This window comes from Heteronotia binoei, chromosome 20 (genome assembly GCF_032191835.1).
Source record: "Heteronotia binoei isolate CCM8104 ecotype False Entrance Well chromosome 20, APGP_CSIRO_Hbin_v1, whole genome shotgun sequence".
Classification (NCBI taxonomy): domain Eukaryota; kingdom Metazoa; phylum Chordata; class Lepidosauria; order Squamata; family Gekkonidae; genus Heteronotia; species Heteronotia binoei.
This window is the reverse complement of record NC_083242.1, coordinates 33,883,650-33,905,921: the sequence shown is the minus strand read 5'-3', so window position 1 is coordinate 33,905,921 and position 22,272 is coordinate 33,883,650. Positions and strand designations below refer to the sequence as shown.

The 22,272-nt window shown below is 49.1% G+C and overlaps 1 protein-coding gene and 1 non-coding gene across 2 annotated transcripts in view; both read right to left on the bottom strand.

The window, feature by feature from the left end:
• Positions 1 to 1,148: 1,148 nt before the first annotated feature.
• Positions 1,149 to 1,230, bottom strand: LOC132588624 (small nucleolar RNA U3). Its single transcript, XR_009556514.1, has one exon. It is a non-coding gene; the product is annotated as a small nucleolar RNA U3 (small nucleolar RNA).
• Positions 1,231 to 6,980: 5,750 nt separating this feature from the next.
• RAI1 (retinoic acid induced 1) overlaps positions 6,981 to 22,272 on the bottom strand; it is a 310,158-nt gene continuing 294,866 nt past the window's right edge. Inside the window, exons 3-5 of the mRNA XM_060261048.1 lie at positions 17,174 to 17,267; positions 14,386 to 14,435; positions 6,981 to 8,025 (exon numbers count right to left, since the gene is read on the bottom strand). Of these exons, the coding sequence (XP_060117031.1) occupies positions 8,011 to 8,025; positions 14,386 to 14,435; positions 17,174 to 17,267 (159 nt within the window). The 3' untranslated portion in view covers positions 6,981 to 8,010. The remainder of the gene's footprint in view (positions 8,026 to 14,385; positions 14,436 to 17,173; positions 17,268 to 22,272) is intronic.

The following is a 22,272-nucleotide window of genomic DNA, read 5'->3' as shown; positions in this document are numbered from 1 at the left end:
TCCCACTATCTGCCCCGGGGCTTCAGCCTGTGTCACCGTTTTTGCGCAGCTAAGAGGAACTGATTTTGAGCAGTTTTTCTTCGCCGCACAAAAACGGTAACACAGGCTGAAGCCCCGGGGCAGATAGTGGGAAATTGGAAGGACACTGCGCTGAAAAGAGGAACGTCAGAGTTGCATAGAGTGAGTGCAAAATCAGTCCCTGTCTCATCCATTTGGTCTGGCACCAGCTTTCCGGCGTCTTAGGAGGATGTGTTCCGTATCGCTTACTGCATGGTCCTCTTACCTGAGGAGATGCTGGAGGACTGAACCTGGAACTTTTCTTCTGCAGGGCAAGGCAATATTCTGCCAGAGTCACAGCTGCTCCCCCTCGTTACTCGATTTCTCTTTTGCCAACCGGCAGCCGCTTTTGCAAACAGATTCCATTAAATGGTACAGCAACATGATACCGCAAGAGCCCCATGGCACAGAGCGGTAAAGCTGCAGTACTGCAGTCCTCAACTCTGCGACCTTGAGTGCAATCCTGGCGGAAGCTGGGTTCAGGTAGCCGGCTCAAGGTTGACTCAGCCTTCCATCCTTCCGAGGTCGGTCAAATGAGTCCCCAGCTTGCTGGGGGGGAAGTGTAAAAGACTGGGGAAGGCAATGGCAAACCACCCCGTAAAAAGTCTGCCGGGAAAACGTGAAAGCAACGTCACCCCAGAGTCAGAAACGACTGGTGCTTCCACAGGGGACTACCTTTACCTTTGCACATGATACTGTATTTTCTGCTGTTGCCCAATATGTGGCAGCCCATTCGTACGGATAATTCACCTTTGTCTGGGAATGCTGATGGAGACTAAAAGTGGCAGTCGGGGTACTAACCGGTACCACTCAGTGGGGGAACCCTTACTCGATGTTCTTCCAGGTGTCACTGGCTTCCATTTTGTTTCCAGGGCCAGGACGGAGTGGCTGCATTGATCTTAAAGAGCTCGGAACTGAAGTAACTAAAAAAGAGTAAATCTCTGTCCATGTGAGCCTGCCTGGAATTTGATGTGGAGCTTGATTCTCTGACCAGGGGTGGCCGAACTGTGGGCTACATGTGGCTCTTGAAGCCCCCCCCCCCCACCCGTTGGCCAGCTTGGAGAAAGCATTTCTTTAAATCACTCCGCAAAGCCAGCAGGCAGCTTGGAGAATACTTTCGAATGCACTTCTCTAGTTAGGAACTATAGAAATGATCCCTGAAAGTATCGTCTTAGCTTGGAGAATACATTTAAAGTTGCTTTCTTTCAAGTTTCAAGTTTATTTAAGTTTATATCCTGCCCTTCCCACCGAGGTGGCTCAGGGCGGCTCACAACACATCTCCCTCCCTCCATCTTCCTTCTTTCCTGTCTTGTGGCTCCTAAACATCTGACGTTCATGTCTTGCGGCTCTCAGAGAGCTGACGTTTATTCTATGTGGCTCTTACATTAAGCAAGTTGGGCCACCCCTGCTGTACGCCATTTGGAGCCTAGGCCGTTATCTCCTCAAAACAATGCTTCCCCCCTCGCCCCAGTGTGTCAAGCCTTTGTTTTGGACCGCCGGTGGTCCAGTCTCTGGTCTTTCCCAGAAGGCTGTTGGCGTGGGGCGTGTCGTGGACCAATATGGCAGCTTTCGCCTCCTAATTATCGGTGAGGGCTTTCTTTTAAAAATCTTGTTTTAACAGGCAGTTGCTATCATTCTTGACTGTAGCTGCAGAATGTACCAGTCTGCGATACAGAATAACAACAACACTGTGGCATGGTTTTATACACAACGGCCGCATAAGACTCCGCTGAATAAAAATAAATCCTTGCCTGCTGCAGTCCTCGAGCAGTGGACAAACATGTGAAACTATCTTTAGAATACATAAACAGGAGATATATGGGTGGAAAGCGGCCCACGTTTACATCTGCTCTTCATTCTTTGGCTGGGAGCTGCGTGCCGTGCTCCCGGCACATCTCCTCTCTAGATACCAGCAAAGATCACACTTGCGTGCGTGCGTGTGTGGGATTACCTCTGCTCTCTCGTACAACCCACCTATACCATCACAGAACATCTCGCATCTAGCCTGACCTTGAAAATTGTCTGCAATGCAGAGAGAAGAAGAGCTTAGATTTATACCCCGCCCTTCTCTCTGAATCAGAATCTCAGAGCGGCTCACCATCTCCTTTACCTTCCTCCCCCACAACAGGCACCCTGTGAGGTGGGTGGCGCTGAGCTCTCCCCAGAAGCTGCCCTTTCAAGGAAAACTCCGAGAGTTATGGCTGACCCAAGGCCATCCCAGCAGCTGCAAGCGGAGGAGTGGGGAATCAAACCCGGTTCTCCCAGATAAGAGTCCACACACTTCACCGCTACGTCAAACTGGCTCAGAGAGAATTCTGGTACGGGCTCAGTTGTCCCTGTCTTAAACCCTTCTGCGTCTAGAAAACACAGCCATGGTTACCTTCTTCCTTTTGACCAATGGACATCCGCCATGGTTGCAACAGGGAGGGGGGGGGGCTTTCCCATTCCCCCGCCATGTTTGAAGAGGGCATACCTTCCTGGTTGCCTGCTCTGTAGTGTCTTTAATTAATTTTGGAATCTGTCCCTGCCCTTCTGTCTGCTGTAGATGGGAGGGCAGAAAAATAGGGTACTAGTGGACGCTGCAAATGTCCAAAACAATTATTGAATCTTTATTGATGTTTTGAATGCAATGACCTGATTTTTTTTTCTTTCTTTCTTTTTTTTTTTTAACTCTTAAGGAAAATAAACTTCTTTTAGAAACAGCTCGTTACACACAGTCTTCAGTGTGAAGCAATATACTAAATAAGAACACTAGTTTTAACATTTACAGTCTTTCATATATTATATATATGTATATGTATACATATATATACACTATTGAATGAGGCAATATATAATACACACGATTCGCCATTTTACAGTCATTATGTACAAGATGCCATTTAAGAGACAGGTGGGGTCGTCGGTCGGTTTCACGACGGCGTGGACACAGGAACGGTTGAGCCGCCGGCCAAGGTGTACATCTGAAACAAACTCGCGTTTTTTTTCACTAGCAAACCTTGAGGGGCAAGCCGTGGGGAGAGGACGGTCGGTGGTGCGAAGAGGGCGGGTGGAGCACACAGAATACCATGAACAGAGACAGGTCACTAGCGCAAGTGAGGAGGGGGGGAAAAACCTTTGCTCAGAACAGGGAGGCAATGGAAACCAAACGGGAAAAGTGAAAAATCTGTGACTGGTGTTGAGGCAGGGGAAAGGCGGCGTATTTTTCCAATGCCGAAATGGAGTCTTGCAATGTATATACATCCTATACAACTCGGGTTCCTAAACGTATTCCATAGCCGTTCGTGTTGAGATCTTACTAGTATTTGGGGGAGGGGGGGGGCACCGCTGTAGCTGTTATCATTCGAACCTGTTCTGTAGGGTGCTGGGTAAAGGGGGGAAAAATGTACTGACCCGACTTGGCCACCTCTGCTCTAACCCACCGTCAGCTCCTTGAGGCTGTACGTTAGGTGTTGATTTAAAAGCTAAGCGGCATAAATCCTATCTTAAAGTCCCTTCGGGATAAGTGATTCTTCGGAGTTTTAAGCGCATTAAGTCCTCGCGGGATTTTTCTTTTTGTTGGGCTCCGATGCACTGCGGCAGTGTGTTTGTGCATGTCGAAACCATCCTCAGCCTGTATTGAACCCCGGTCCTCCCTCACATCCCGCAACAGATGAGGAGATTCCCACGGTGGACCCGATCCATTCGTGGGAAGAATGTCCAGTCTTAAAATGACACAACCCTCCCCCTAGCTCTCCACTCAAACGTTTGGATCTTCATCAAAGCGCCGAACTAAGAGGTCACGGGAAACTGCCGTACACGTCACCTGAGACAATATCCTTGCACGTAAATTGCTTAGAGGTGAATGACAATTGCCTATGGGTCAGCAGCACAAAAGGGGTATGTAGTTGTGGGTCATTTCAGAGTGATCCTGGCGGAGGTAGCGGAGTGTGGTGTGGGTGGGAGAACAGCTAAGTTCCATGCCAAATTCTTACAGGCCCTTTTCACAGCTCAACCTGTAGGAGTTCACCCAAATTGTCTCGCTCTATGAAGCTACGTGGTTGCCAGACTCCACCACAGTGCCAACCAGGCCTCACGCCCAGTTTGCCTCACCCCTACTGGAGTTGGGAGACACCCAAAGAGTAATTGGTCCCTCAAGGATCCACCAGTGCAGTGGCCCAAATTGTGACGTTAAGAGCCAAAAGATTCATTGGGAGGGGGGGAATGCACACACAGACCCAACAATATGGTTCAGTGGAATGGAGCGAGTGGAGCTGGGGGAAGGAGAGAGAGGAGAGGATGATATCGGATTTATATCCTGCCCTATACTCCGAATCTCAGAGTCTCAGAGCAGTCCCAATCTCCTTTACCTTCCCCTCACCCCCACAACAGACACCCTTTGAGGTAAATGGGGCTGAGAGACTCTCCCAGAAGCTGCCCTTTCAAGGACAACTCTGTGAAGAGCTATGGCTGACCCAAGGCCATTCCAGCATGTGCAAGTGGAGGAGTGGGGTATCAAACCCGGTTCTCCCAGATAAGAGTCTGCACACTTAACCGCTACACCAAACTGGATAAGCACCAAAAGGAACATCCCCGGCCATCCCTCAAATTATTAGGGATCAACATCTCTTGGGAAGCCCAGTATTGCCAAACTGCCAAATTCCCTCATCCACCTGGCATCCGTTGGGAGGATTTTTCTCCCTGTCCCATAATACTACAGTCTGGCAGCCCCCAATGAAGGCGATGGGGAAAGAGGTCCACAGCAGAAAAAAGGAAATATTCCTTTACTCAACGAATCATTAAACTGTGGTATATGTTGCTGGTGAACATACTGAAAGCCAGAAGCACAGGCAGCTTTAAAAGAGGTTCAGAAAGAAGATACTGGATTTATATCCTGCCCTCCACTCCAGATCTCAGAGCGGCTCACAATCTCCTTTATCTTTCCCCCCCACAACAGACACCCTGTGAGGTGGGTGGGGCTGGGAGAGCTCTTACAGCAGCTGCCCTTTCAAGGACAACCTCTGCCAGAGTTATGGCTGACCCAAGGCCATTCCAGCAGCTGCAAGTGGAGGAGTGGGGAATCAAACCCGGTTCTTCCAGATAAGAGAGCTATGGCTGACCCAAGGCCATTCCAACAGCTGCAAGTGGAGGAGTGGGGGATCAAACCCGGTTCTCCCAGATAAGAGAGCTATGGCTGACCCAAGGCCCTTCCATCAGCTGCAAGTGAAGGAGTGGGGAATCAAACCCGGTTCTCCCAGATAAGAGAGCTCTGGCTGACCCAAGGCCATTCCAGCAGCTGCAAGTGGAGGAGTGGGGAATTAAACCTGGTTCTCCCAGATAAGAGAGCTATGGCTGACCCCAGACCATTCCAGCAGCTGCAAGTGGAGGAGAGGGGAATCAAACCCGGATCTCCCAGATAAGAGTCCACACACTTAACCACTACACCAAACTGGCTCTCAAGATTAATGGGCCAGCAAAGGCTGCTAGCCATGATGAGAAAAGGGAGCCTCCGTAAGTACAGGCAGCAAATCCCTGAGTCACCATTCAGAGAAGGAGCATCAGGGGAAGGCCTTGGCCTCTTTGTCCTGTTCACTGGCCCACTGCTTGGCCGCTGCATGAAACTGGACACTGGGCTAGATGGGACAGGAGTCCGATCCAGCAGGGTCCTACTCAGGTTGTTTTGTAGAAAAAGAGGTTTTGGGGCTCATGAGCATATGCCACTCCCCTCTACCGAAAGGAACCTGATGCAAGAAAGGAGAGCCCCGGGCAAGCGAGGCCTGCTTGGGCTGTCTAGAGATTCAGCCAGCCCAAGCAGGCCTCGTTCACCTGGGGCTCTGCCTGGCTGGCCCCCTCCACAGTCAAAAGGCCAGCAATCCACCCACCACCCAAAATCACATCAGAAGTGGAGAAAGGGTGGCGTGGGCTTCTCCAGGGGTTAATGAGGGCTGCTGGGGGTGTGGCAAAGCCCCTGGTGGCTGGCTGGCCGGCCACTCTCCTAATCCAGGGTTTGTTATGCAGCTGCGCCTTATACTCAATGGACAAGGTAGGCGGGGAGGAGGGGAGGCCGTCAGAAAGGTTCAGGAGCTGCACTCCGGTCAGCTCCTGCTGAGTTCATGGCCTGGTTGTACTTATGGTCTTACATGGAGTCGCTGATGACCTGGTCTCCTTGTCTCATCTGGTACCATTTCTCTGAGTAGAACGGAGGTCTCTACCTGTACAGCCCCGCTAATGCACCCACGATGCCAGTCTGCTACTAAGTGCTGAGTTCAGATCTAATGGCAACCACCAGTAACCCACGTTTGGGGGATTACCCCTTGGGGCAGCACGCCGAAAGCTCAAGTTGCCATCTGCGGGGAGAGCAGACAGGCCAGCATACCACGCACCAGAAGCCAAAACGAGTGAGTTTCCTCTTTGGGGCCACGAATGGTGGTGAAATAGAGGTGCCAACCTCTGAAGAAGCAGCCACGTTCTCCCAGTGCAGCTGAACCCGGTTGGAACCATTATTTTTTTTAAAAAAATGATGTAGATGCACTCACAAATTAGAACTTCTCCCTGGACTGCATAGTTTTGTGGCCAGCTATGGGGTGGGTTACCATGGATATGAAGGGGGGGGGGGCTTGACCGAGAAGGGGCTGAAACTCTTCCTGCTCCTCCCCCCCAAAACACAACTCCTTGAAATACTTCCTATTTAAATAATCAGCCGCCTTCAGATTCGCCCCAAGCTGAACAAATCTTTGCAAAAATTCAAACTACCACTGCGCGCGGTGTGCTCATGCTCTTTTTGGCTGCATCTCAGCTTGCAAGGGGAGCCGACCGTTTTCCTGCTCGAATTCAAGGCCCAAGTGAGACCGGAGAATTGGGGGGGGGGGGAATATGGGATTTGGTAGATGGAGGGGGTGGGAACGAAAGCAAACGAGCGAATGAACCAAAGCACCGTGGCATTGTTTCCAAAACAGCAGGGCGCTTCTTTTTTTTTTTTTTTTTACACGCTGATCACATATATATATATACAGACACACACGCATACACCATGAGGTTCGTTGAAGGCAAAAATAGATCAGATCAGGAAAAAAACAGACGGAGGGCTCAGAGAGCTCTCAGAGTCCGGCATGTCAAGAAAGAGAGAGAGAGAGAGAAAAGGAGGAACGGGACTCCTTCTCTTCTTGCCCCCTCTAGCCTGTCTGCCTTCACCACCCTCCCATCTCCTGTGCAGCTGGAGGGAGTTCCAAAATGCAACTGAGCCTGGTACTGTCTGGACTGAATCGGAGACCATCAGCCACCTGCCTTCCAGTAAAATCTGCTTGCAAGGTGTACATTCCAAAGGAAGGGGGCAGTCCTTCAAGATTTGCTGCGAGGAGGTGCACAGGAAAAAAAAAAACACAAGCTCCAGGCCAGGTTTTGTCAGTCGCTGGGTCCCAGGTGAAAGATGTTAGCTTATCAGTATTGGTTACAGCTCCTAAGTGCGGAAGGTGTGCGGGAATGGGAAGAAAATCCTGGAAGTGGATTTTCTTTTCTCTTAAACTGGCTTTTGGGGAAGCGTTCCGGGGAAGGGTGGGAGGAGGCCAACCGGGAACCGTTCTGTGGTCTCGCGCCGCCAACCGGAATGGAAGGAGCAGGTGTTCTGTGTCCGGGTTCTGTGTTGGCCTGTCATGAGATTAAACAGGGTTCCCGGGAGCTGGTGAGGAAGAAGAGGGCTGGAGCCAGAGTTGGACGCCCTTTGGAATTGGCTCTGTGGTGGCCGGTGCAAAAGAGAGTGGAGGCTGGAAGAAAGGACTCCCTCCTGCAGCCAGGTCCATTGCGCATCTGGCAGAAAGTAATATTGCAAAGACAACGGGGTTACATTCTTGTTGTCTCTCCTGTCCGGAGTTGGCCTTGGTTGCAGCCACCATCTTGGGGGGGGGGGACAGGCCGAAACGCCAAGCCATCCTCTGCTATTCCGGGACTCAACTCTGGGGAGGTGAATTGTCCCTTGGATTATAACGGCTGCTTCTGTGGCAAGATCGAAAGAAAGAAAGTAACAGAAAATCAACAGCCGAAAGGGTTAATGTCCCAGCAAGCATAATACGAGTTTGTCTGTAGGAAAGCAATCAACTCCTCCCCTCCCCCAGAATATCACCCACTCCAAAATTCCAGTCCTGGATTTGCAAACTGCTGATCAGCCGCTGCTGGAGAGCCTAGGCTGGTGGCTGACAGCTAGAGGACTCCCCTGGTTCATTCATTGGGAATAATTCATGTTGCTAACACCCGCTGTGTGCCTACACAGGTCCCGGATAAAAAATAAAAAACATGCTCTTGACAGGCTGTGGAGATGCATTTTATAGCTCTTTCTTTTCTATTTTTTTTTTCCTTAAAGAAAGGAGTGTAGGCTGGAGGTTTATACATCGCAAGGGGGCAGCAAAACCCCCCACTTCTGACTCTGGCAACTTTGCCTTCACAATAACAACCAGGCTGCCAGCTCCCCCCAGCGTATCTCCTTACCCTCTCCTCCTTCCATTCGGCCTCCGTTAATTGGTACTGCGAGGCGTCGTGGGCCTACCAAACACCCACGCCTTTCAACCCCTGACACCGCCAGCGCTTTCCAGCTCCACTCATGTGCACGCGCATAAATGCTGCCTAATGTGCCAGATAGAAACAAGACTGCAGCCTTGAAAGCAAGGAAAGGCCATTTTTTGAACGAGGAGGAGTGGAGTCAGCGGAGAATCCACCTTGATCGGAGCAGGAGTTCTGCGAGTCTTTTATGCATAATGTGTGGTGGCAAATTAGAATATAGTCCCCTGCTGAGTATACAAGGACAATGCGCTTGTTTGTAATCCCGAGATCATTTCCTTTCGATGTTAGCACACATTACCTTTAAAAGGGTGTGTTTAAAACAGATGGTGCAACGTGCCGTCAAGTCACAACTGACATAACGGCCGAACTCCGTAGGGTTTTCAAACCGCTCAGGTGTTAACTTGGAGATCAAATACCAAGTGATAAAAGGAGCCCTAAGCAGGCGTGTGAATTGGCAGAAAACAACTCATGTAAAAGGGGGGAATCAGGGCCATAGCATTGGGGGGTGTTTAATATATTCCCTTTTGTCCCCTGATTAAAAATACCCCCCCTTGCTGGCTGTTTCAAACATCAGGAAGTAATAAAAAATCAGTATCCAGTGTGCTGCAGTGACCAAAAGTTTGACTAAGAGCTAGGAAACCCTGACTCAAATCTCCAGTGGTCTGTGGGCAGATCATCCTGATTTACATTGGATGGTTGTAGTGGGGATAAAATGTGGGGTGGATAGAGCAGCAATAACCCCTTGGAGAAAAAAAAATCTACCTTTGGAGAAAGGGAGAAAATTGTACAAGATACCCAAGATACTTTAGGGGAGGTTGGCCCCTAGAAAACCCGATTCTGTAAGACTGATCCACATGAAGAAACCCCAATTGGCGGAGGACTTTATTACCTTTTATGGCTGTCCACACCAAATGGCCAAGCCACACTGACCAGTCTGCATACTTAATCAACAAGCTGCTTGTATTCCAGCCCACAATACCTGATCCCCTTCGTCTGATGAAGTGTGCTTAGAGAGCACACGAAAGCTTATGTCCTGAATAAAACTTGGTTGGTCTTAAAGGTGTGACTTGACTCCTGCTTTGTTCAACTGTTTTTAAATACTTTTTTTTTTTTAGGGGGCGGGGAGTGAAAGATCTTCCAAGTCTGATCCATGTTCTTAGGCTAGACCTTTGCAGTGGGGTTGCCTGTACTAAGAGAACGGGGCACAAAAGAGTGCCCGAGGGTGAGGGAGTTCAGGCTTGTAATGGCCGCCGTGGGAGGAGGGGGAGGAAGGCTGGCTCTCCTCTGCAACCTGGCCTGAGGCGGTTATTTCTCTCCGTCACCGAGGAATGCCTATCAATCTGCTCCCCGCCTCCCCGTGTCTGTTTTAGATTGCCCATAACCAGGTGCCACGGTTGGCCTGGTGGTGGTGGTGGGGAGAGGGGGAGAAGCAGGAAGGGCTGGCGGTGGTGATTGAATTATATGGCTGCCCTGGTGACTACGGCAAGACAAAGGCCTTTTGGTCTCTGGCATGTCTCCTGTTTCCTCATGGGGAGGGGGAAAGGAGAGGAGGCCAGCGCGGCGGCGACTGCTGTAGCAGAAAGGGGCCTGCTGAACTCCTCCCCTCAAATCTCTCACCTCTCTGTCCACAGGGTTGCCATCTCCAGCCTGGGAAATACCTGGAGATTGGGGAGTGGTGCCTGTGGAGGGGAGAATTCGGGGAGGGATTTCAGCTAGAAGAGAAAATTTGCCCTCAGAATCGTGTGACCAATCCCCAGGTGGGAGCGGGGAATCCCCCAGTTTGGAGGCCCTCCCCCACTTCAGGGTCATCAGAAAGCGGGGGGGGGGGGAGAGAATGACTGCTAGGCACTTCATTATTCTCTATGGAGTCCGATTCCCATAGGGTATAATGGAGAATTGATCTGTGGGTATCTGGGGCTCTTGGGGGGCTGTTTTTTGAGGTAGAGAAACCAAATTTGCACCATAACATCCAGTGCTTCTCCTCAGAGCACCCTCCAAGTTTCAAAAAGATTGGACCAGGGGGTCCAATTCTATGAGCTCCAAGAAAAGGTGACCCTATCCTTCATTATTTCCAACGGAGGGAGGCGTTTAAGAGGTGTGCGGTCCCTTTCAATGTGATGGCCAGAACTCCTTTTGGACTTCAATGATGCTTGGCACCCCTTTGCTCCTGGCTTCACCCCCAGTATCTCTTGGCTTCAACCCCGAAGTCCCCAAATATTTCATGAATTGGACTTGGCAACCCTTCCTCAGAACCAGCCTTTTCCTCCAAGGGAACGGATCTCTGAACGCCAAGCCTCGCCGGCTGGTTGGTAAACTTATTCTTGGAGCAAACGGGAGTTGAGATCCCCCCCCCCCAACTGGGGAGATACAATGTCCCGGGGGGAAACCCCAATAAGTGACAGAGCAACCCCATTAGAAGAAGGAGCAGAAACCCACTCCAATAAGACCGAATGGAGCAGTGATGGACAAGAGTGTGGAGGTCGACTGAACCTACGGATATCAGCTCTGGGTTGGGAATTTCCAGAAGATTTGGGAGCAGAGCCTGGGAAAGCCAGGGAAAGGAGCTCAGCAGGAATTAGATTCTATACTGTAGGTGTGGCAATCTCCAGCTGAGAGTCGGAGTTCTGGAATGACAACCGATACCCAGAGTACAGAGATGTGGTCCCCTGGTGGAAATGGCAGCTTCAGAAGGTGGACTCGCATCCTTCCTGAGCTACATCCTTGCCGAGCTACATCCCCTCTGCAGACTCCAGTGGCTCACTGGTAGGACATCTGCTTGGCATGCAGAAGGTCCCAGGTTCAATCCCCGGCATCTCCAGTTAAAAGGACCGGGCAGCTGTTGATTGGAAAGACCTCAGCTTGAGACCCTGGAGAGCCGCTGCCAGTCTGAGTAGATAATACCACATTCAGTACGAGGCAGCTTCAGGTGTCGCCTCTCTCTCTCTATTAATTGTTTTCCCAAGGGTCTATTCTGTAAGCGTGACTTTATGTCCTTCTACTAATGTTCGGAATTTCAACAGCCATCACCTCTTGCAGGGGTCCCCAATAGGCTTCCCAATCCCCAGGTCCCAGCGGGGGATCCCCCGGTTTTACAGGCTTCCCCCCTCCCCCAGCCAGCTGGCCGGCGGGGGAAGCCCCTCCCTCACAGCCATTATGCACCTCCATGAACAATTCCCATAGGGAATGATGAGGAATTGATCTGCGGAGATCTGGGGCTCTGGGGGGGCTGTTTTTTGAGGTAGAGGCGCCAAATTTTCAGTATAGCATCTAGTGCCTCTCCCCCAAATACCCCCCAAGTTTCAAAACGATTGGACCAGGGGGTCCAATTCTACGAGCCCCCAAAAGAAGGTGCCCCTATCTTTCATTATTTTCTATGGAAGGAAGGCATTTTAAAAGGTATGCTGTCCCTTTAAATCTGTCACCGCTCCACTACTGTGGAATCAACTCCCTGGGGAGTTGAGGGCCCTAAGATGTTTAGATCGATTTCGTAGGGCCTGTAAGACCCACCTTTTTAAGATGGCCTTCGACTAGTGATAAAACTAGTGATAAAGCTAGGTATGCTGCTGGAAATGCTCTTATGTTCTGAATTTTATTAAAAATCTAATGTTTATAACGCCACATTGTCATGTTAATTTTAATAATTTATAACTGTTTTAATTATGTTTTATAAGTATAATGGATGTAATGTGTATTTTATGTTGTGAGCCGCCCTGAGCCTGCTTCGGCGGGGAGGGCGGGATAGAAATAAAAAATTATTATATTATTATTATTATTAAATGTGATGGCCAGAACTCCCTTGGAGTTCAATTCTACTCATCACACCCTTGCTCCTGGCTCCGCCCCCAATGTCCCCTGGCCCCACCCCCAAAGTCTCCTGGCTCCACCCCCAAAGTCCCCAGATATTTCTTGAATTGGACTTGGCAACCCTAGTCCCCAACCTTTTGGGGCCTGTAAACGTCATCAGAATTTTGAGAAGGGATGGTGAACGCATCTTTAAAATGGCTGCTGCAGGAGGCGGAGCCAAATGGAATACTTCCTTCCTCACGCCTCCTGTGAAGAAGGAAAGCCTGAAGGGGGAATGGAAGGAAAGCCCAGAAGCGGGTTCGGCCTAGGGGTTCAGGCACTCCTAGCTGGGCCTGACTGTGGTAACTCAGCATGTGTTTTTTGTCTGAACAAGGTCCCAGGTTCAAATCCTCGATGCCTTTGATTAAAGGGAATGAGGAAGAACCTGGCAGGCAGAGTAGGCAGTCACGTGGTTAGGTGGATTGACTCAACCACACGCTGAAGAAGGAAAGCCCAGATGCTTACCAGTCTGTCCTGATCCTCCAGCGGAAACACTTTTCGTTTGAATAAGAACAGCCTATCACAAGCCTTGACTTACAGTGGCCCCACTCACTTTCTGAAAAGTCTGGAGGGCACCAAGGGAAGTACTGGTGGATACCATGATGCCCGTGGACACCAGGCTGAAGGACCGGGACTTACTGCATTCAGCCTATCTTCACAGCCTTAGGGACTAGAAACTTCAAAAAAGAAGAAGAAGACTGCAGATTTATATCCCGCCCTTCTCTCAGAATCAGAGACTCAGAGCGGCTTACAATCGCCTATATCTTCTCCCCCCACAACAGACACCCTGTGAGGTAGGTGGGGCTGAGAGGGCTCTCACAGCAGCTGCCCTTTTAAGGACAACCTCTACCAGAGCTATGGCTGACCCAAGGCCATGCTAGCAGGTGCAAGTGGAGGAGTGGGGAATCAAACCCGGTTCTCCCAGATAAGAGTCTGCACACTTAACCACTACACCAAACTGGCTCAAAAGAAAAAACATGCGCATCTAAGGCTGCGGGATTCGGTATTCCATTAAAAAAAAAACACACTGTAAGCTGCCTCAGGCAGGTTCCCTGGAGAGGTGGCATAAACTTTTTCAAAAATTTTATAATTTTCTAAAATTTCATAAATTTTTCTCTTCTCTGTATTTGTCGGATGCTTGTGAAGAATGATAGACTAGAAACATCTCTGGCGACACTGTGGTAACACAACGCTGCGGTCGGGGCCGGCACAAGGGAGTAGGCCAAGTGGGAGGGTGGGGCAGCGAGCACGCTGCAAGCGTGCCCGCTGCCCTTCCAGACTTTGCTGGGGTGTCTCAAGGGGGGCGGGGCAGCGAGCACACTGCAAGCGCGCCCGCTACCCTGCCAGACTTTGCCAGGGTTTCCTGAGGTTCGGGAGGCCTCAGCAAAGTCGGGGGTGGGGGGTGAGAGTGATGTCATTGTGACATCATTGGCGCACGTACAAATAACAATGGGGGGGCAGAGAAGCGGGTTCTGCCTAGGGGTGCAGGCACTCCTAGCCGGGCCTGACTGTGGTAACTCAGCATTTGTTTTTTGTCTGATCAAGGTCCCAGGTTCAAATCCTCGATGCCCTTGATTAAAGGGAATGAGGAAGAACCTGGCAGGCAGAGTAGGCAGTTACAGGACATGTGGCTAGGTGGATTGACTCCTCCCCCCTCTCTCAAGCTGCCAACCTCCAGGCCTAGAGATCTCCCGCTATTACAACGGATCTCCAGACAACCAAGCGCCATTTCCCCAGAGGAAACGACCGCTTTGGAGGGTGAATTCTATGGCATTATACCCTTGCTGGGGTCCCTCCCCAAACCCTGCCCCGCCAGGCTCCACTCCCCAAATCTCCAGGTATTTCTTCACCCAACATTGCCAGCTGCAGGGATTCTGGGTGTCAAACTGCTTGAGCCTGAGAGTGCCCCGTTCGCTTCTATAAACCTGGCAAAAGAGAAAGGGTCTTTGGACCTACCTTATGCTTGGGACAGTTCAGAGAGAAGGTCTCTTCGGTTAACAAACAACCTGAAAGTGGAACAGAGGAGCTGCGTGAATCCTCCCCACCGTCCTTTTTGCGCCGCTTCGGTTGTTCCGTTGTGGGCACCAGAGGCCCCATCTGTGATCCCCCTTCCCAACGTCTTTGTCCTTCCCTGTCTGCCTCCTCTCAAATTCCTCCTAGCTCATAAGCCCTTAAATGCCTTCTGCCTTGCTAGTTCTGGTTGGTCAACTTCCTGGCAAGACAGCCTCTTTGACGAAAACAAAAGGATTAAGCCTCCCCCCTCCAAAAGCCCCTCCATCTGCTGTCCCGTGACAAGCGATAGCTAGAGACAGGGCTTTTTTTTTGTAGAAGGAACTCCTTTGGATATTAGGCCACGCCCCCTGATGTTGCCAAATCTCCAAGAGTAAATTACAGGGCTCTTAGTACAGGCCTACTGTAAGCTCCAGGAAGACTGGCTACATCGGGGGGGGGGGGGGGGAAGGAGGTGTAGCCTAATTAGGGTTGCCAATCCCCAGGTGGGGGCAGGGGATCCCCCGGTTTGGAGACCCTCCCCCCGCTTCAGGGTCGTCAGAAAGCGGGGGGAGGGGAGGGAAATGTCTGCTGGGTACTCTATTATTCATTATGGAGATTTATTCCCATAGAAAATCATGGAGAATTGATCTGCAGGTATCTGGGGCTCTGGGGGGGGGCTGTTTTTTGGGGTAGAGGCACCAAATTTTCAGTATAGCATCTAGTGCCTCTCCCCAAAATACCCCCCAAGTTTCAAAAAGATTGGACCAGGGGGTCCAATTCTATGAGCCCCAAGAGAAGGTGCCCCTGTCCTTCATTATTTCCTATGGAAGGAAGGAATTGAAAAGGTGTGCTGTCCCTTTAAATGTGAGGGCCAGAACTCCCTTTGGAGTTCAATTATGCTTGTCACAGCCTTGATCTTGGCTCCACCCCTAATGTCTCCTGGCTTCACCCCCAAAGTCCCCAGATATTTCTTGAATTGAACTTGGCAACCCTAGCTACCTCAGGGGTATGTAGCCTAATATGCAAAGGAGTTCCTGCTACAGAAAAAAAGCCCTGGCATAGCTCTGGGGATCAAATTGCGCTCCCAGCTGCCCAACATCATTGAGAAAGGGCATGTGGGAAGGGCACAGCGGCAACTCTCCTGGTGGCCAAAGAATTTCATTAATTAAGGTCTGGTTCATTTGAGAGTTCTATCGAGGGAAAAATCCCTGTAAACTTAGGTGGAGATCATGCTTGTTACCCCCTCTCGCATTGTCTGGGCCTCCTAGCTAATTCCCCCAACAAACTCAGGAGACCCTCACAACCCCTTACGGTAACAGAGTAACAGGTAACAGAAGCAGCACTCCAAACTGCATGTGTTGGCCGGTACTGTTAGGTGTACGGGTGGGACAGGCAACTGAACATGGGGAACAAGAGGGATTGCGAGCAAGTGGGGGAACGTTTCAGGTGGGAGGGTGGAAAGGGAAGAAGAAGAAATTGGATTTATATCCTGCCCTATACTCTGAATCTCAGAGCGGACAACTCTTGCGAGAGCTCTGGCTGACCCAAGGCCATTCCAGCAGCTGCAAGTGGAAGAGTGGGGAATCAAACCCGGTTCTCCCAGATAAGAGAGCTCTGGCTGACCCAAGGCCATTCCAGCAGCTGCAAGTGGAGGAGTGGGGAATCAAACCCGGTTCTCCCAGATAAGAATCCATGCACCTAGCCACTACACCAAACCAGCTGGTGGACAGATTGGGACTTTTGGGCACTGTCTGCCCAGAGGGCCCCCACCCCCGAAAACCCCCCAGAACCGACTCTGCAATGTGTGGTCACATTCTCCCCCCCATCGAAGGCAACTGGATCAGAGCAGAAGCCCGGTTTTTTAAGTGGAGGATCAGGACCAATAACCAGGCTCACTTCCGTTCTAAGTGGAATGAGTCAAAGCATTTCCTCTCCTTTTAAGGGTTCTTGTCTTTTAAAAGGAGAAAGAAGGAAGTTGTAAAGAGACAGGGGGAGGGAGAAGGAGAGGGGAAACCCAGAGAAAGGCAGACATTTGCAGGAACAAATTAAAATGGATCCCAAGCCTGCAAAAGCTGTGGATTGTTGGGGGTGGGGTTTTGAAGAATGAATATTGGCAAATGCTGCTTTAATTAGAGGGGCCACATCAGTGCACATTCCCTCTTCCGAAGAATTACTAAAGGAATGAGAAGTGCTCTCTTCACTGTTGCACCTGTCAGTCTAACGTTTTAGATAACTGCCATCCCCGATATAGAATAAGAGGGGTATTGTCTCGCTATCCTAAAAGTCTCAGAGGATAACCATGTTGGTCTACAGTAGATCAGCTAGATTCCCCTCCCATGGCACTTTAGAGACCTAGTATCTGATGAAATGAGTATTATACTACTCCTCAATCTTGTTAGTCTACTGGACTCAAATCTACTAAGTCTACTGGACACAAAGGTACTATTGGACTCAAATCTAGCGATCCTAAAAGTAAGACTTCTACAGAACCAACTATAAAGACAGAGGTTGATATCTTACGGGCTTTTCTGTTTAATCTTGCCTAATTCTTCTCCTTACTGTACCCCATCGTGCTTGTCCAGACGAATCCCGTAATTCTCAGCACATCCTCCTCTCTGATCAGAGGGCCTCCTCCTCCCTCTTCCGCCGGCGGATCAACTCGTAGAATCCAACCCAGAGAATCATGTCCTTCCCCCACCCTTGTGATCAAAACCTTATACAAGCTGTTCCCCTGAATGGAGAGGATTTTTACCTGTATCGATGGCACACGTGTAATGAAAAGTTTGGGCACAACCCTTATGGCAACAGCCAACGGTCGCTCCCACTTGCTGACAGCTGGAACATCTCTGCCATTGTCAGGGGAAAAAGAGAAGAGAGAGAGAGAGAGCAAGCCCCATGAGAACTAGTAACATAGGCGTTAGCTTTTGCCAAGGTAGCTATAACACAGTGGATTTTTAGGCACGGAGGAGGTGAGGTGGTAGTGATAATAAGCTCTTTATTGAGTACAGCATGGTACTTGGCTGCACTACAAGACTGGAGAACGGGGCCTGCTGGGCCAACTATATACAACACTGGGTTCCCATGCTAGAACGTTATTGGGTCATTCAAACCAGCAGGGGGCCTGTGATTGGAGCAGGGCAGTTTGGATTTGGATCCCACTGCCTATTGTTCCTAACTCCCCAAGCTCAGTCCTTCAGGCTCCAATGAGCCAGGAAGGAACATCAATGATAACAGTGTTTACTCTCATACATAACAGTAGCTCTTTGTCAGTAAGAAGAAGACTGTACATTTATACCCCGCCTTTCTCTCTGAATCAGAGACTCAGAGCGGCTCACAATCTCCTATATCTTCTCCCCCCCACAACAGACACCCTGTGAGGTGGGTGGGGCTGAGAGAGCGCTCCCAGAAGCTGCCCTTTCAAGGACACCTCCTACGAGAGCTATAGTTGACCCAAGGCCATTCCAGCTGCTGTAAGTGGAGGAGTGGGGAAAACTCGGTTCTCCCAGATAAGAGTCCGCACACTTAACCACTACACCAAACTGGTGGGAAGGTTTGAATGCATTTAACTGTGTTGCTTGGGGAGGGATGGGGGACTACAGCATTTGTTAACATTTTCAGTTCTCTGGGGGTGTGATTCTGTTGCATCTCCTTCCTCCCCTGCCAGATCCTTATGTTACACTACCAGAGAGAACCAATTTGCAGAAGGTACCCTCCTTTGTTCAACAGTACAGACACTGAAAATGTTTCCTTCCCCTTCACAGAGCATCAATATAATACTCCAGCTTTATAATAATGTCACTATGGCCTCATGGTAAGGGTCTCACAGTTCTAGAGAGCATGTGATCAGCACATGACCAGGAAATTGTACACAAAACCAGCATTAGAGGTAACGTTCAAATATGAATTCTGAACTAAGAGAAGCCATGTTGGATCAGGCCAACGGTCCATCCAGTCAAACACTCTGTGTCACATAGTGGTCAAAAAAACAGGTGCCATCAGAAGGTCCACCAGTGGGGCCAGGACACTAGAAGCCTCCACAAGCACCAAGAATAAAGAGCATCTCTTGTCTCAGACAGAGTCCCATCTATATGCTGCAGCTAATAGCCACTGATGGACCTCTGCTCCATATGTTTATCCAATCCCCTCTTGATGCTGTCTAGGCATGTAGCTGCTGCTACCTCTTGTGGCAGTGAATTCCATTTGTTAATTACCCTTTGGGTGAAGAAGAACTTCCTTTTATCCATTTTAATCCGACTGCTCAGCAATTTCATGAAGTGCCCACGAGTTCTTGTATTGTGAGAAAGGGAGAAAAGGACTTCTTTCCCTACCTTCTCTATCCCATGCATAATCTTGTGAACCTCTATCAAGTCACCCCGCAGTCGACGTTTCTCCAAGCGCAAGCACGTTAACCTTTCTTCACAGGGAAAGTGTTCCAGCCCTTTAATCATTCTAGTTGCCCCTTTCTGGACTTTTTCTAAGGCTATAATATCTTTTTTGAGGTGTGGCGACCAGAGTTGTACGCACTACTCCGAATGAGGCCGCACCATCAATTTATACAGGGACATTATGATACAGAGGATGGTGGAAGACAGGAGGGCCTGGTGTGACTTTGTCCATGGGATCGCAAAGAGTCGGACTCGACTGTGCGACTGAACAACAAAAATTATGATACTGACTGATGGGTATTTCATGCCTCTTGACAAAAAATTCTTTTTGATTAAACCTGCTGGTAGTTTTGCTACTCCTCGATTAAAATTCAGTAGGGCCCTGCTAAAATTGTTTGACGGGACATAGTGTGCCCAGATAATGTCCCCAGTTGCTAAGGGAAAAGACTATGGGGAACTCCAGGACAGGAAGGGATTTTACAAAATGACCTCTAAGGAAGAGGTTGGCAGATTACAGGATTTAGATCATATCCATACGCACCCCAGTTGAACTTTATTATCTGGCCTCCAAGCTCTTGAAAACAGAGCTGAGGTGCGGGGAGGAGGATCAAACTCGATTCTCTGCCCTCAATTTGAGGGCTCCTATTTGGACACTCTTTCTCCTTCCAGCAGTAAATCTAAAATTAAATAGTTGTGCTGGTGTAGATCATGTTCTTCTATATTGTCCCTTCTATCAAGATACTCACACTAAGATCATCACCCCTTTGATTAGCAGAATGCCTGGAAGAACGAGTCTGGGGTACATTAGGCTACTTGTAGAAGACAGAAACCTCAGCGTCAGTTGCAAAATTTTGTGCAACACCCTATAAAATCCGTCAGTTGCTTTCATTATTGGGGTTTATGCAAATAACGATTATATTTGTCTATTTATATCATTGTTTATTTTTAATTCTGTGGGTTTTTAAATTAATAACTTTGTAGTATTTTACCCATGCTGGTTTTTGACCGTACAATAAACTAAACTAAACGAAACTAAACAATCAAAGTGGGTGTCCAAATCAGAACCCTCAGATGTGGGCTTTAGGATATTCAACCCATTGTCTCTGCTTAAAGGTAAAGGTAGTCCCCTGTGTAAGCACCAGTCGGCCCTATATGGCCGAGGACCTGCCTACCTGAGGGACCGTCTTTCCCCATACGAACTCCAGAGAGCACTGAGGTCAGCAGGGAAGAACCAGCTGGCTATCCCCAGACCAAAGGAGGCAAAACTACAAAATACTCGCATACGGGCCTTCTCTATTGCAGCTCCACACCTATGGAACCAGCTCCCGGAAGAAGTGCGAGCCCTGCGGAGCCTTGACCAGTTCCGCAGGGCCTGCAAGACCACTCTTTTCAGGATGGCCTTTGCCGGCTGAGCGATTGATGCTAGGTGACTTCTACCACCATTATTTTTATGAACAGAATTAGCACCTGAAATGTTTTTGTTTTTAAATTGGAATGTTTTAAGATTAATTTGATTTTAAACCCTTGTATAATTATATGGACATGTTGTTAGCTGCCCTGAGCCTGCTTCGGCGGGGAGGGCGGGATATAAATAAAATTTATTATTATTATTATTATTATTATTATTATTATTATTATTATTATTATTATTATTATTATTATTATTCCGACTCAGGGGTGATGTCGCATCACGACGTTTCCACGGCAGACTTTTTACAGAGTGGTTTGCCATTGCCTTCTCTGCTTAGATGCAGGCTAATAACCAGGGGTTAGTTCTCAGATCCTAAATGAGGGCAAAGTCAGAAACAGCCTCTACTTTTTCTGTTCTGCATTTTACTGTTTGCGGTGATTATATTTGTTAAATGCTTCTTGTGATAAAATTCATGTTCTTTCAGCGCTGCTTGGCAATCTTCGCTTCTTGGCACCCCGCTTCTTCTTTGCCCTCACTATCCTCGCCCTCTTTGTTTTTTACTCTGATTGGTTGTCACCGGCTAATGCGCATTTGTGGAGGTCGTCACAAGGAAACCTCTGACGTGATGCTGTCATGCCACGCTCGTAAACACAATTTATGTGAGCTTCCACAACCAACAGGAAGGAAAAAGAACGAGACTGAGAAATGATGACAGAACAGGCGGGAAAGAATGGCTGCATCTCAGAATTATCCAAGGAATCGATTGGCAGAAAGTTCTCACTCTTCATTAACAGAGGGGATTTGCTGCCCCACAGAAAATTTCAGCGTATGTTGGATGTTTCCGAAAAGGGTTCACCAAATTTCATGGTACAGGACAACGGCTACTAGTTTAGTCATGTCAACTATATGGAATCTCCACACACAAAGACATAACGTTGAGTAATGTCCAATAAAGAAATCTTTCCTTTAGTCTGTCCTTGACTCACTGGATGGATGTTCATATGGGTTTTAAATAGACGGCCATTCTACATCTTCCCCCTGTTCTGTGGCTGTTTTTAATATTTGATTTTCTGCTGCTATTGCTGTTTTAGATTGAGCCATTTAAACTTTTTTAAAAGTTTCTGGAAGCTGCCTCCAGTGCCATTTCAATGGTAGAAAGGCAGTTCTGGTCACCACACCTCAAAAAAAGAGACTGCCAGGTCTGTATTGGAAAATACTTGGAGATTTTGGGGGTGGATCTGGGAGAGGGTGGGGTTTGGGGAGGGGAGGGGCTTTAGCATGGAACAATGCCATAGAGTCCACCCTTTAAAGCAGCCGTTTTCTCAGGGGAGATGATCTCTGCCATCAGTTGTAAAAGCGGGAGATCTCCAGGCCCCACCTGGAGGCTGGAAACCCTTGGAGGAAGTGGTGGCAGCTACAAGCATAGACAGCTTCAAGAAGGAATTGGATAAACATCTGGGGAAGAAGTCCATCTTAGCTACCAGGTCTAGATGGAACACTCTGTCTAGGACAGTGATGGTCTGTCTTCTTGGTGCTTGGGGGACAAAATTGGGAGGGCATGGCACCTAGATTTTGGCCACTGGGTGACACAGAGTGTTGGACTGGATGGACCATTGGTCTGATACAGCATGGTTTCTTTTATGTTCTTATATATCTTTCCTAGATATTTCCTCTATCCTTCCTCAATATTTCCTCTGTCTTTCCTCAATATTCCCTGCTGATGAGCCAGAGTTCTATGAGCATGGCCAGTTCCCATGACAGACATCAGGGTCAGGTAGAAGAAGAAAATATTGGCTTTATATCCCGCCCTCCACTCCGAAGAGTCGCAGAGCGGCTCACAATCTCCTTTCCCTTCCTCCCCCACAACAGACACCCTGTGAGGTGGGTGGGGCTGAGAGGGCTCTCACAGCAGCTGCCCTTTCAACGACAACCTCTGCAAGAGCTATGGCTGACCTAAGGCCATTCCGGCAGGTGCAAGTGGAGGAGTGGGGAATCAAACCCGGTTCTCCCAGATAAGAGTCCGCACACTTAACCACTACACCAAACTGGCAAACA